This window comes from Amphiprion ocellaris, chromosome 6 (genome assembly GCF_022539595.1).
Source record: "Amphiprion ocellaris isolate individual 3 ecotype Okinawa chromosome 6, ASM2253959v1, whole genome shotgun sequence".
Lineage (NCBI taxonomy): Eukaryota > Metazoa > Chordata > Actinopteri > Pomacentridae > Amphiprion > Amphiprion ocellaris.
In genome coordinates, this window is record NC_072771.1 from 15,922,959 (window position 1) to 15,938,208 (window position 15,250).

The following is a 15,250-nucleotide window of genomic DNA, read 5'->3' on the forward strand; positions in this document are numbered from 1 at the left end:
CATTACTGACCTCTTACTGTCATACATCCACTTACTGGTGGGAAGGCATGCTGCTTCCAGAGACCACAATAAAAGTTGCTGATGTCAAAAACTGACCAAGACAAGGCGACACGACTGACAGCCACACAGACGTCATGAAAACAGCTCTTATCTTTGGGAGCTCTGACTCAGGGGGTGTTGAACAGTAGTTTAGCAAACAGGCGTTAACTTAAAGACAAGAACAATGTCACTGCACGGCATACATTACCCACATGGGCCTCTAAATCTGTGCTTTGCAAAGATCAGGTTAGATGTCAGGTTAGAGGCACCAGGAAGAAACAAAGCAAACCATCTTTCTGTGTTTTCATGAGCTTGGCAATGTAAACAGTATGATTTCTAATAAAGCTCTTTTTCTCCTGCCGTCAGTCTTTGTGCCTAATATTACTAAAACCCAATAATAGACAAGAGAATCACTTGAAGAACTGGTAGAACAACAGCTTTGCTAAAGAAAGAGTGACAAGGTTTAGGATAATATAAGACGGAGATGTGATGAAAGAAAGAAATAGATGAGAAGCAGCAGGGCTGAGCAGAGCACAGCAGATGGACAAGTTCTTGGCATGTTTGGCTGCAGACCAAACAGTTGATGAAAGAGCAGCTGTTAACACAGTGACATAGACATCGCTGCAAAATGACTTGAATTCCACTTGTGCTTAATTTAACTGGAGCAGATGTAAATTTAATACTAGTGAATGCATAATCATGGTATAATAACATGAATCACGTTGGTGTCTGGCCAATTCATGGATCATTTTAGTGTATGTAATGGGTGTGTGTGAGCGTGTCCCTGCTGTGTGTTTGCACTTAAAATGTGTGTGTGGTCTTACAGCAGTGGGGGTGTTGGGTGCCGTGCGTCTGCGTAAGGACAGACGTTGCTGGCTACGCAGTGAGAACCTGCGGATGGACTCCCTGCTGCGTGAGGCTAGGGAGCGCAGGGAATTGGTTCTCTTGAAGTCCCCGGTCCCATCCTCTCCCCTGTCTCCCCTCTCCATCGAGGTGGACAGAAAGCTGAGCGCCCCGTGAAGGGAGCGGCGGACGTTTCCCACCCATCCCGACACCTGAGAATGAGCCACTGACAGCTTGTCCCCAAGATACTCCATCACGACACACTAGAAACAGGATGTGCTGTGGCCAAATAGAGTCTGTGAGCTGAGCCGTGACTCAAGGGGAATCACTAGTTATGCTGGAGAGATGGCAGTCCGGGGATGGTGTCCGAGGTACTCCCTGACGTAGGTTACAGGGTCAATACTGCAGCAGCGAGGAAGGTGACAGAGAGAACAGCAACAGAGCTCAGCCAGCTTAATGTGGTGATGCTGGTGTTGTCTGCTGCTCACAGCACTGCAGCACGAGTAACACCAGTATGTCTCTGACTTTTGAAGGACAGAGACTCTCCCTAGTTTTACTTCTAAATGGCTTTTCTGCAGTGCAGTCCCACTGGAGCCTTGAGGACTCTTGTTTCAACTCATCCCTGTGAAGGCTCCAGGCTGTCGGCTGTAAGGGAACTGTGAAGATTTCTAATGTTTATTTCGATGCTCACTAGATATGCTTGCTATGATATGCCTGGCACAGCACCCGAATGGCCATGTCAAGGTAATGTAAGGCCAGCACTCGCTATTAGTCATGCAGGGCACTACTCTATGAGATAGCCTCAAAAACCGCTGCACTGTCTTCCAACAGGTTACATGGCTTCAAGTACACAAAGTGCCACACAAACTACACAAGTACAGAAGTGACCAGCAATAATAATAGAATCATATTCAGAACATACAAGGTGTTTGGCTAAACTTTCACTTATCTGTTTCCATCATAGAGGTTGCTTCTTTTAAATCTCTGCCCTGTGACACATCCACCAGGTGTGAGCTTCTGTCAAGATCTGAGCCTAAATTACAGCCGACTCGATGCCTCTCACAGAGCTGGTGTTGATCCTTTCTCACAAAACGAGGCTCAGACTCAAAGTTGAAAAAATCCGTCCATCCAACAGCGATACATCCCCATGGTGCCTTGTCCTATGCCATCTCCTTTGAGGCGAAATGGTGCAGGACAGCTGGTGGCAAACGGAAAGCTGTTGTAGTCATTCGTATTCCATGAGGAAAACCAGAGGGCAAGCAATGCAGCGTCAAACAGAGTAAACAGAACAGAGCGCTCTGGCAGAGAAGTCAGATCCACACAAGAGAGGAGACAATTTCCCCTCCTCGCCTTTTCCTGCAGGTACGGGCAGGTAGGAGAAAATGCGTCAGCAGTGCTGCTCTCTGTTGTCAGCGCTTTATAGGACTCACCACCAAGGAGAAACTGGGTGGAGAGAGGGAGTGTGGAGCGAAGTCTGAGAGAGTGAGAGAGAGAATGGGAGGTCCCTGATTCAGAGCGGGGGGAGGAGAGGGGAGGGTGATATATGTTCTGCGGTGCCCTGTCGCTCCAGCCTGATTCAGTTGCAGGGAAAGACGGTGAAGTGACACAGCCGGAACAGCAAAGCAGTGGGGAAACAAATGTAGCAGGAGGGAGGAGAAAGACGAAATACTGCACATGTGGTCACAGCATCTCAATTAAGAACAGAGAGTGAAAGCTGGAGAGAGTGAGGATGACAAAGTGTGATACAGTCAGATAGGAATGAGCACAAGTGCACGATCATGTTTAAGACAAAGCTATAAATAGATGGATTTGACATGCATGACAGACATGAGTGAAAGGGCAGGTGTGGCTCTGTATACTGTTTTCTCGTCAACCAGTTTGTCAGCACAAAGCAAAAATCACAAAAGGCAAATTAATATTTATTTAAATCTTACTCAGTCAGACTCATGCAAACAACACAGCAGACTAGAAAATGCGGCTAACTTCCTGACATATGCTGTTAACTTGGAGAGATTTCTGTCCTAAATAAAGCCACAGTGGGCACCTCCACAAGCACTCCAGAGAGCAAACTGGGACAGAGGGGCTCATAAAAGCTCAATGGCTGTCCACATATGCCCCCTACAGGTAATCTGATTAATGTTTCTTTGAAGTGCTGTGCTAAAGGCCAGTGTGCTGCGAGGTTCTCAGTTTCCAAGAGCACACAAACTGACCGTTCTCACGTACTACTTAGCCTCAAAATGGCTGCCTCCTCCTGGGTATGTTGACTTTTAAAGTAACAGACAGAAAATTACTTTATCTGCTAAATATTTACCATCTGCAGGTTTGGAGGGTCAAATAATTCTCATACCGCACAACTATAAAGTACAGATAAAAGTAGAAATATTCATTGGCCTCCTTTATCATTTCATCAGTAATTTATCTTCTCAATTTAATTATCAAGTTGGCAGCGTCAATTTACTGCTAAAACAACTGAACAGTTGATCAGTCAATCCACAGAAAATTAACTGATTATACTAACTATTATGTTTTATTGTAAGTAATTAATAATTTAATAATTTAAGCAATCTGATCGGGTAAAGGTTTGCTAGATCCCACTTCTTAAATGTAGGGAATTGTTGCATTACTCTGTTTGTATCACTGTCAATGTAATATTTTGGTGCAGTTAAATTACATTACGCCTGTGGGAAAGAGATGAAACATTTCACTGAATAATCAATTAGTTGTAAACTATTAAATTAATCACAACTTAGACAATTTCCACTTGCGGGATCGATAAAATATTTAAAATAAAATAAATAATTCAACGAATAAGTAAATAAATAGGTAAACAAGAAAAGCACTCAGAGAGCAGTACTCCGCCAAGGCTGCTCAGTCGTATAATTTCAGACGCATGAAATCTTTAAAAAATTCGTGAGTCTGCAGCGGTCGATTTGTAGTAAGATCGCAATCATGTGATCATCAGCAGGCAGTAGTGTTCACTTCTTGTCATAGTTACAGTGCCGCCATGCTGCTATCTAATCACATTCAAATCTAATCAGTTGGTCCTTGTGTCATTTCTGATCTTCCCTGAAAATTTCATCCAAATCCATTAGTTCGTTTCTGAGTAGTGTTGTGCACGGACGGACGGACGGACGGACGGACAGACAAATCAGCGGTGATCGTCACATATCTCCGCCACGTTCCTTGGCGGAGTAATGAAAACGTGGCATGACACTATCAGTTTAGAGGGATCAGGTTAGTTTCGCCAGTTGCCCCTTGCAGGACTATTTAAGTATACATTTAAAAAATATATATATATTTTAATAAATACACTATCAGTCAAAAATTTGGACACACCTTCTCATTCAGTGTTTTTTATTTAATCCTTTTCTACACTGTAGATTAATACTGAAGACATCAAAACTATAAAAGAATACATAATGAATTATACTGTAAACAAATGTGTTAATTTTCAGTATTAATCTACAACGTAGATTACATCCCACAGTGGGAAATAACTTTTTGCAGATAAAACACAATGATTAATTTAAAAAAAAAAAAAAAAAAAGCTGTCCCCCTAAAAGTTTTGAAAATAGCCATTAGTTACAGAACTACTCTAAATAAATAGCTTTTAAATGATACCAATATGTACACACTTGTTTTCTGAATAAGTTGTAATCAAACACAAATTTGCAACAAGGATGTTAGGCTTCCATGGCTGGGAATATTCCCATTACTGATTTGAACAGAAAGAAGAGATTATCAATATGAAATTTATTACTGCTCCCTTATTTTCTGACATTTCCCCCTCCTAATGCTGAACATCATCTAGTGGGAAGTGACTCATAGCTGCTCATCACTTCCCCTCTTATGACCTCATCAGTCTGTGCACAGAGTCCGAGCCAGAAACTCAACCAGCAACTACAGGGAGGAGATGAAACAGGATGCAGCTGAAGCACATACAGTCTTCAGTGTAAGATAGCTACCAACTGTACATGCAGCACTGTATAAAATAGCACACATATGTAACAGAGAAACATCTGTAAAAAGAAAGGTTCGCTGTCACTTACCCAGAGGCAGTATGGAGTAAGACAGCATGACCACACGTACAGCACAGCTCTCAGCACGGTGCCCATCTCTGCTCTGCCGTACCCAACGGCCTCAGACCCTCACACACCCACACCGGTGATGTCACCACACAGCTATTATCTCATCTCTGGGAGTCTGAGGATGCTTCTGCCAGTCAGTACAATTTACCGAAAGTAATCATCTCTGTGGTCTACTAACACGGCTTTAAATATGATTTCCTCAGCCAGATGTATAAATCACATGTTTTCTGAGATTTTGCTTTCAGGTGTTTATTTGTACAACTAGGTGGTTTAAATCATCTAAAACAGACATGCCACCGTGTTTATGGCATATCATTTGTGACGCTGCTTTATTAACAAACTGATAACAGTCTGATTACATCATATGAATCTTGGGATGTTTTTGCCACATTGTATCATTTGAAATTACAGTGGTCCCTCGCCATATCGCGGTTCACTTTTCGTGGTCTCACTGTATCGCAGATTTTAAAATTGTATTTCGTATTGCGGATTGTCTGCTATATCGGTATATAGGTATTTTTATATATTTATTATTTTTATTATTTTTGTGGTAAAATAAGCATTTTCTAGCCCAAAAAATGAATCAAAAGAAAAAATATAAAAAAATTGTAATTAAAACATATTAAAATAAAATAAAATTGAAGTAAAACGCATAGTGTACAGCGCTGGGCTCTGATTGGCTCAGTGACTGTAGCATCAGTCTCCTCCGTCTCCTGTGTATAACATTTATTCAGCATTTGGCCTTGTCCATTCTCACTGTGTAGTACATTCATCTCATCGTCATCAGTTACTGCACAGCTAATTCATCATCATCATTCGAGTTGTCGTATATTCACTGGTGAATACCCATATAGAACGTTATATGTTGTTAAAATTACATAGGTTTAAGAGTGTAGAAAGTGTGTAAGAGCATAGGAAGTGTTTATAAGAGTGTGGTAAAGGTTAATAACAGTGTGGGAAAGGTTTATAAGAGTGTGGGAAGGGTTTATAAAGCCTTAAAATATATATAAATAATAAAATAAATATGGTCGCTACTTCGTGGATTTTTGCCTGTCGTATGGGGTCTGGAACGTAATCCCCGCAATAGACGAGGGTCCACTGTATATCATGTTGAATTTCTGCTACTATCACTGAGGTATCGCTGAACCTGACAGATTAAACATGAACAGAAACAAATTAATGAGCTAATCACTATTCGGAAAGCTTCACACTTGTCAGAATGTGTTGCTTTTGTCTTATTTTTAGGTTTTGGACTGTTACAAAATGACTAATAAAAGGTAGAGGTGTCACAATTATCAATATTGACAATACCCATGTTTTCTAAAAAATGTATGTGATATATATGATATCATGTTATTAATGCACTTGCCTGATAATAAAATTATGGTTGCAGATTCTATCTCTACCTCCTCACATTCAGAGTTTTGAGAGCAATTCATTTGGTGAAAATCTACCATCACAACCGCCTGAATATGAACCTAGCACTTTTGGCTTTAGGAAACTGTCATGGGCATATTTTTTTTGGTATTTTTTAAACTCTACAGACCAAGCAGCTAGCAGAATAAATAATGAAAATAATCATTAGCTGTAGCATTACACCAGTGTGATACTTTGCTTCATAAGGGCTAAAGACGTTTTTATTCAAGTTTTAATATGTTGCTATAGTTTTGGAAAGATTTTATAAAAGTATTTTTGTAATGTAGCACTTTGAGATTCTGTATGTAAAGTGCATTATAAATTAAAGGCATTATTATTATTATTATTAGTGACATGGGACATGGAAATTATGTTATTATTATATTACATTGTTTGTAGTATTTAGTGCGTTTCAAAAACATAGTGGTGTTAAGACTCTAAAATGAACCACTGACATTCACACATTTAAACAATTAGAGCCAGCATTATAATGTAAAACAATTACTATATTCCATTTCCCGTCAGATTATTTTAATTGTCTTTAGTAGTGTTTAACATGAATGTGAAACACCTCTAATTCAGTGAATTATGTGCAATGTTTTCTTAGCTGTTATGACATCTGTAACTTGATGCACTTCCTTGAACAGTGGCCTGATCAAACTATTTCAATTACCTCCACTACTGTCACCTCTGCAGTGCAGTAGTTTCAACATCTTTTTTCAAACATGAGCGCGCTGCAAATGGCAACAAGGAGCAGCTCGGACACCAGGACAGTTGACACTCCAAACTGAAAAACAACCACTAGATGGTAGTAGTGACCTTGAATTTACGGTGACTTAATCTGAGCTCTGTATCACAGCAGTGTGCAACTGTAAGACACAACACATTGTACTTTTGGGTTCATAGTGCAGGCCTTTATCCTGAGCCTACAATTACAGTCTCAATGACAAAGAGCAAAGTGAACCCAACCCTGTACAGGTGACAAATGTTTGAATGTCACGGCATGTGTGTGTATGTCATGTAAGTTACTGATACCTGGGATGCGACACATTTTTGTTTACCCATTTTGAAATAAAATTTTAAAAAAACATGAAGTATATAGTTAATCTTAGTAACAGCAGTTATAACTGATCAGCATGGAGTAACAGACACACAAATATTACGTGTCTGCTTGGCTGCGTGACACATGATCATTATGGCTCATTTCACTTCAGAGGTTCCCTGAGCCATGTTGACAGGTTTCTGATAAATGAGCAGTGAGAACATGTACCTATTAGCCATTTGTCTAATCCGATCCTGAATTACAGGCCTGAGAAGGTGTTTGGCCACCACCTGCCTAGAAATATCATGTGGGTTGGGCGGAGGTGAGTGTAGGGAGGGCCATGCCTTCAACATTAGTCATCAGCTCTTCACCAATGAGTCCAGCAGCAACTAACTTCAGTCAACTGACTGCATTCCACTACTTGCTGTCTTCAGTGCATAAGACACACACATGGAAACACAGGCTTACATAGCATCGCTCACACTCAAGTGCACACAGATTTCCCTCCCTGTCTCCAAGGACCTTTCAGAGAAACAGTCCAAATGAAAACAGTGATTTATAACAAAGGGCTCTCAGCCAGTCGTCTAACTGACGCAATGACTTGAGCAGCAGTTTTAATTCTGAGTTACAGCTACAGTTTTGCTGAGACTGAGCTGCAGCCTGACTCACCCAGCTGTGTCGGTCCTGCTCTCTGTGGGCGCTGCGACTCCTCATCCTGGAAAGGCTTCCTTCCACAGCACTGCTTGAAGGTGCTGATCGCCGTGACACACTCCGAGACCGCATCCTGTTCAACTCCTAACAACATGAAGGGATCAAAGTGAACATCTGTACCACCATACACATACAAGACCTCACTACCATGCTAGATGTTTGTGTACTGTAAATCTGAGGAACATTCATATAGAACAATGATAATTTTGATTTAATGCCTCAAACAAAAGAATTACGTGAAGCCACAAAGGCAAGCAATCTTGCCACTGCTGGAAATTGGCATGAGTGAGACACAGGTAGCGAAAAAAATGAAGATCTCCAAGACAGCCATTCATTACACCAAGAAAAAACAAGCCCAACATGGTACTACCAAACTGCTAGCTGGTCGCGGCAGGAAACGTCTTTCTACCCCACGAGATGACCGTACACTCATCTGTTCCTGTGTCAGGAATCGTTGTCAGACCTCCAGGAACTTTAAAAATGAGTGGGCACTGTCGAGAAATGTAACTTGTTCAACAAGGACAGTTGGATACCGACTTCTTGAAGCTGGTCTGAAGTCACACAGGGCAGGAAGAAGCCCTTCATCGAGGAAAGGCAGGGGAAAGCCTAGTTACTCTTTGCTGGGGATCACAAGGATTGGACTGTTGATGATTGATAAGGTTCTCTTCAGTGACGAATCCAATTTTCAGATGATGCCCACTCCAGCCAACTTACTGGCTAGGAGGAAGCCTGGAGAAGCCTACAAACCAGACTGTCTTGCCCCTACAGTAAAACGTATGGGTGGATCAGTGACCATCTGGGGTTGTTTCAGTATGGGTGGAACAGGGCAAATGCAATTGTGTGAAGGGCCCAATGAACCAGGTCATGTACAGTGCTACTCTAGAAAACAGTCTTCTTCTATCAGCTGGAAAACTCTTTCCTGCCTCCAATGACTGGATTTTCCGACAAGACAATGCCCCTTGACACAAGGCAAGTTCAGTTAAAGCCTGGATTGAGAACCAGAACATTGGAACCATGCCTTGGCCTGCTCAATCACCAGATCTAAATCTAATTGAAAATGTGGAAAATCATCAAACGTAAAATGGAGAACCACAAGCCCAAAAACAAAGCAAATTTGTTTGATTTTGTGCAACAGGAATGGGCTGCTGTGACAGCAGAACAATGTCAGAAGCTGGTGGAGAGCATGCCAGGATGCATGGCTGCAGTCATCAAAAACAATAGTTATGCAATCAAGTACTAACTCCTGTGTGTATCATGTGACTACAACAGACAGAAAAGAAACCATGGAATGCCTTAAAGCTCTGTTTTTGCCAGTATAATGCCATAGCTATTGATTCAAGAACTTAAGTGATTTTGGTTATCAAGAAAACCATGGAAAAAAGCTAGATATCAGCTCTTAAACACTTATGAGCTATTTTTGTTGTTATTATTATATTTGTCCAAACAAATGTACCTTTAGTTGTACCAGGCATTAAAATGAACAAGAAATTGAATAAAACAAGGGCGGTCTAATATTTTTTCCATGACTGTATTTTAGTCTATAAAAAGAGTCTTAGTCAACCAAGTTTTGATTGGTCAGTTAGTTGCAGGAAAGAAAAATCAAACTCCACAGGCAGTGGTGACTATCACTAGTCACAGACAGACATTATTGTTATTATATAGTAATTGCTTTTGTCCGACAGGAAATCTTAATTGCAGGATCATTTCTGGAGGGTAAAGGATAACTCCAAAGATATGACATGCAAACTCTCCAGGCAAACATTCGCCAGCCTCTATCATGGCTTATCATTTGAACCATGTAATTCAGGGGTATTCAACTAAAATTCAAAGAGGTCCAGTCAGAGAAAATGTATTAAAGCAAAGGTCCGGAACATCATAAAGTCTAACTTCAATTAGTGCGATATATGATGATGTAACCTAGAAGTTTTATCAGCGTGTGCATGTAATCAATAACCAACCATCAAATCAAATAAATTCAGTACGGTTCAAAAACATTTTGACAACATTTATTAACAAATAACTTTTGATATAACTGTGCATCTTAAAATTAAGTGCAGAATTTGAAAAAATAATGACTAAACAATCCGAACCAGTTTATATACATCTTTAACAATACCTAAATCTAAAAAAATGTAAACAATTGAACACTTTTACATTTTTTCCCTGTCTTGTTACTCCCCTTATATCCCATGCTGCTTAATGGGAGAACTGAGCTGCAGTTTGCCTGCCAGTATTTTTTGAATTGTGTATTTTGAATTGTGGTCTGAATGGTGTCAGGGTCGTTCTCAAACACATTTGGAGCTCATTGGTCAGTCTGGAACGATATTCAGTTTTGATTATGTTCATAGTTGAGAAAGGTGCCTCCAGCTGTATGTTGAGCCAAACATGGTCAGCATGTGCAGGACTATTTCCCTCTCGGTGTCGCTTTACTCATCTTCCTTTTTTGTCTGTCCCTCACCTCTCAACTGTTTTCTGAACGCAGAGCTGTGATGTTTAGCAGCTGCAATGCAGAGACTTCATTGGCTGAGTAGCGTCACGTGGGACGGCTGAACTCATACGTAATTGGTCTGTGTGTTTCCTGAGCTGATAACTAATGCCGTAAACACTGGGAAAGCTGTGCCGGTAAAACAGAAGCGACCGGTCAAATTTAAAATCCCGTTACAATTCACTGATTACAGGTCCGGTCTGTATAAGACGGCGTCTGGGTCCGGATCCGGACCGCGGTCCGCCAGTTAGTGACTCCTGATGTAATTCATCTAATGTTAGCCACTTCGCATAGCCATTCATGCTAGCATTAGATCACCTAGATAAATATGCCTTTATTTGCAAAATGTTCAGACAGTGTCTTTGCTTGATTAGAATTATTACCCTACTGATTTTGCTGGTGTTGCAGCGCTTGCAAAATATATATTTGAATGGCAAATGATCACAGTTTTGTTACACTGTGCTAACAGTATTACTTATACTTTTCTTAATCTCCCCCAAAAAATATTTAAAAACTTTAATGATTATTCCAAACAATTAGTTAACTAGGAGAAGCTTTGTTCAGGGGGTAGCCCTACACATTTTCTGACTTTTTTAGGTGAAAATTTGTTACCTTAGTGTAACTGCAGTTTGAACACATATTTTTCACTGGTGAAATAGTCCTTGTATGCAACACTGCAATAACAGGGAGAGACACAGGATATGTGCACGGACACTCTTTCACCTAATCAAACAGACACATACATCCCTGAATGAGCAGAGGTATGGCTCGCTAACAGTGAGTCAGCATAGGTAAATAGGCTACAGCTCTACAATCATGGTAGGACCAATGTCAACACATTTTGTATAAAAATGGTTACATTATATCCATAAAATGCATAAGAGTTAAAATATTGTACATGAAATCTAATAACCTTCGGCTATCTTGCAGACATGAAAAGCCCAAAGACAGCAATAATTAACCATGACAGAGAAGTAATGTTGAATTAACAGAACTGTTTGACTGTAATTTTAGCTACATATTGCTTGCCAGTGACAAAAACTAGTAAAAACAGTTAAGTAGGAACTGAGAATGGTTTCAGTGACTTGTTCACTCAACACTGAGCTGAAGAGAGACCATAATGTTGCCATTATTTCATCTAGCAAAACCAATAAAATGCAGTTTGCTACTGAAATAATGGCACCTGTGTGTGATTGGTGTGTGATTAAATGAAGTTATGACTGTATATGTGTTATTTCATACAGTTTATTTTGGCCACCTAGAAAACTACTACATAACATTTAAGATAATATACATCCTTTTCAATTTTAAATGGCTAATTTAGTCCATACATATAAATTGGCATAACAAAACTACCATTATTTTTACCCTTTCACCTCAACCTAAACTTTGCAATTGCTAGCCTGATTCCTACAAAAAAAATCCCCAACCTCGTCAAAAAACATAACAAAAAACACAAAACAAAAACTACAACTACAACGTGCCCATTTTCCACAGGGGCATAAACTATTAACTAGCATCCCTGATAGTATTTCCTAGATCTGTCTCACTCACCTGGGATCCCTGTGATCTCCGGTAGCTCTGGGTCTCTCCCCTGTTGTCTGGAGGCTGTAGCTCTCTGGGAAACCAGATCTGCTCTGCTGGAGTGTTGTTATAAAGTCCACCAGCAGGGTTGCCGGCTTTGGCCTCTGCCCCAGAAAAAGGGGTCAAGTTGAAGAGGTCATCCACCACAGCAGACCTGTGTTTCTGTGGAGTCAGGAGCTGATCCTCCTGCCTGAGCAGGAGCTGCTCTGGGCTGAGATTGTTGGCATGTTTTCTAGGTTCATCCGCAGGTTTGTCCACAGACATCTCAATAGGCCGCAGCTCCCATGGGTCCATAGGAGATGTTGTCCATACTGGGCTTGAGAAACCTCCTGAAGTCTGTGCTGGTACATTCCAGCTAACATCTCTTTCAGGTGTGGGGTGTAACCTCGCCCCCAGCTCAGCATCTAATCCCTGAATATTAGACAGAGTAAACAAGTCTTTACTAGGGGTGAGCTGAGCTTGAGATGTAAAGGAGTCGATGTCAAGAATGGCAGGTTTGTAAGGCTCCTTCCAGCGTGTCGCAGCATCGCTGCGTTGGGAAGTAGCCTTAGATAATGGGTCATTTCTGAGCACAGAGTCCAGATCAACAATTTTAGGCCTCAGAGATGACGACTCCAACCACAGCCTCTCCTGCTCCTCTTTCCTCTGCTTCTCTTTCAGTCTCTGTCTCTCTGCTTCTTGTTGTTTGGCTATGTGTCTCATTTTTTCAACCTCTTCCCTTTCCATCTTCTCCTTCAGTCTGTGTCTCTCAAGCTCCATAATTTGTTGCCTATCCTTTTCTGCCTGCTTTTGCTTTTCAAATTCCAAGAGCTGTCTTCTCTCCATCTCTTTAAGTCTCTCTAAATCCTCCTTCCGCTGTCTCTCCTTCTCCTGTTCTCGTTGTTTCAGTTTTTGATTTTCTAACTCCTGTCTCTCAATGTCTAATTGTCTCTGTCTCTCTCTCTCCAAGTCTCTCTGACGCTGTTTCTCCTTCTGTTCTTGTCTCAGCCTCTGGTTTTCTAATTCCTGTCTCTCAATGTCTAGTTGTCTTTGTCTCTCCCTTTCTAAATCTCTCTGCCGCTGTTTCTCCAGCTCCCTCTGCTTTTCTCTCTCAATCTCTTTCTGACGCTCCCTCTCCAATTCCTTTTGTCTTTCTCTCTCTTTATCAATCTCTTTTATTCTTAACATTTCCTGTTCCAATGCCATTTGTTTCATTTTCTCTGCCTGTTCTCTCTCCATCTTCTCTCTAAGTCTCTGCTTTTCAAGCTCCAGGATCTGCAGCCTCTCCTTTTCTTTCTGCTTCTGTTTTTGAAATTCAGCGAGCTGTTGTCTCTCCAGCTCTTTGATTCTCTCCAGCTCCTCCATTCTCTGTTTCTCCTTTTGGATTTCTAGTAGCCGTCTTTCCTTGTCCAGCTCTCTCTGTCTCTCCTCCTCCCTTTGTCGTTGCCTTTCCATGTCACGCTGTCTCTCCATTTCCTGTAGTTTCTCTCTTTCAATCTCTCTCTGTCTCTCCAGTTCTCTGCGTTTTTCTCTTTCCAGTTGCCGCTGTCTTTCCAGTTCTTTCTGTTTCTCCCTCTCCAATTCTTGTTTCTGTTTCTCAAGCTCTATCTGTTTTTGTCTTTCCAGGGCACGCTGTTTCTTTTCCCTTTCGAGTTCTTTCTGTTTCTCCCTCTCCAATTCTTGCAATTTCTGTTTTTCGAGTTCAATCTGTTTCTGCCTCTCCATCGCACGCTGTTTCTCCTCAAATTCTTGCTTCTCCTTTTCAAACGCTTTCTGTCTTTGCCTTTCAAATTCTCTTTGCATCTCCCTTTCCTTCATTCGTGTAAATTCTAAATGGGCTTGTTTCTCTAATTCAAGTTGTTTCTGTTTTTCCCTTTCAAGCTCTTTCATTTTAGCCTTGTGTCTTTCTGTCTCCTTTTTTAGTTCTCTTTTTTTCCCAGCTTCAATCATTTCATCTTTTGCCTGTCTGTCTGATGCTGATGGGATCTGTTTGGGTGACATTTGGCTCCTCCTCATCAGCTCATCAACTTGATCTTGAGGGCTTTTTCCAAAAGCTTCATCCAATGATGGATTTCTCTTCATTGGAAGAACCTTCCCTTGTGAGCTGCCCAGAGCTGATCTCACAGAGAACTCATCAAAGGGCATAGTCGTGTCAACAATGCTTGTATCTGCATCTCCAGGAGAAACTGGCTCCTGCATTTGCCCGGTCAAAGCAAAGTAAGTTGCCCTGGGTTTCAGCTGTTCTTCTGTCTGCAGCGTTTTAAAACGTTTAGGGGCTGCAGCCACTTCATCCTGCTCTGCCACTCCCTGCCTGTCTTTTTCCTTATCTAAACTCACTTTTCCTTCCCTTTGCGATTCCTTTAGCATCCCTTTCTCTAAACCAGCATCTTGGTCAAGATTTGAGGTGGTCCACTTCTGCAAACCTCCTACTCTCAGATACCGTGGCTGCCGTTCTGGCGTCACTGTCAAAGCTGGTTGTCCTTGTGCTGGACCAGTCCTCTCTGCCGCTGGCCTGCTCCCCTCTGAGCGTCTGGAGCGGAGCGTCATGGCCTTATCCTCCCACTGAGCCGATGGGACGCTCTCACTCACTACGCGATTCTCTTCAACTGCCTGCACGGTGTCAAAGGCATGTAACACCCGCATAGGACTTGATGGAGATACAGGTTCTTTGTAGGTAGCGGTGACCAGAGTTCCCTCATCCTCCGTATCTGCTCTCTGAAATGACGGGCTGTTGAGTGTATCCTTGGCATTGTTGCCCTCGTCCATCACCAGCACACTGTGCTTCTCCACAAAATTTTCAAACAAGGATGCTCGCACTGTCTGTACCTCAACACCAGGACCACCTGTCTTGGAAGTGGCACCAAATGCCTGTCTTGCCTCAGGCTCTTCAGGAGTGATAGCAGACTCTTCAGCCTAAGAAAATGAAGAGACATACTGAGAACTCACAGCAATAACTGCATTACTGCAACTAATTCTCTACTTATCCATTTGATATTCAGGCTGTTTTTTTACTAAAACGTTATCACCACTTTAACACTATGCATTTGATACAGAAGGAATCAA

At 41.5% G+C, this 15,250-nt stretch overlaps 1 protein-coding gene across 1 annotated transcript in view; it reads right to left on the reverse strand.

Moving 5' to 3' along the window:
* Positions 1 to 15,250, reverse strand: part of si:ch73-138n13.1 (titin homolog) — a 32,796-nt gene that overhangs the window by 10,555 nt on the left and 6,991 nt on the right. The window contains exons 5-6 of the mRNA XM_023278825.3: positions 12,179 to 15,100; positions 8,098 to 8,223 (exon numbers count right to left, since the gene is read on the reverse strand). Of these exons, the coding sequence (XP_023134593.2) occupies positions 8,098 to 8,223; positions 12,179 to 15,100 (3,048 nt within the window). The remainder of the gene's footprint in view (positions 1 to 8,097; positions 8,224 to 12,178; positions 15,101 to 15,250) is intronic.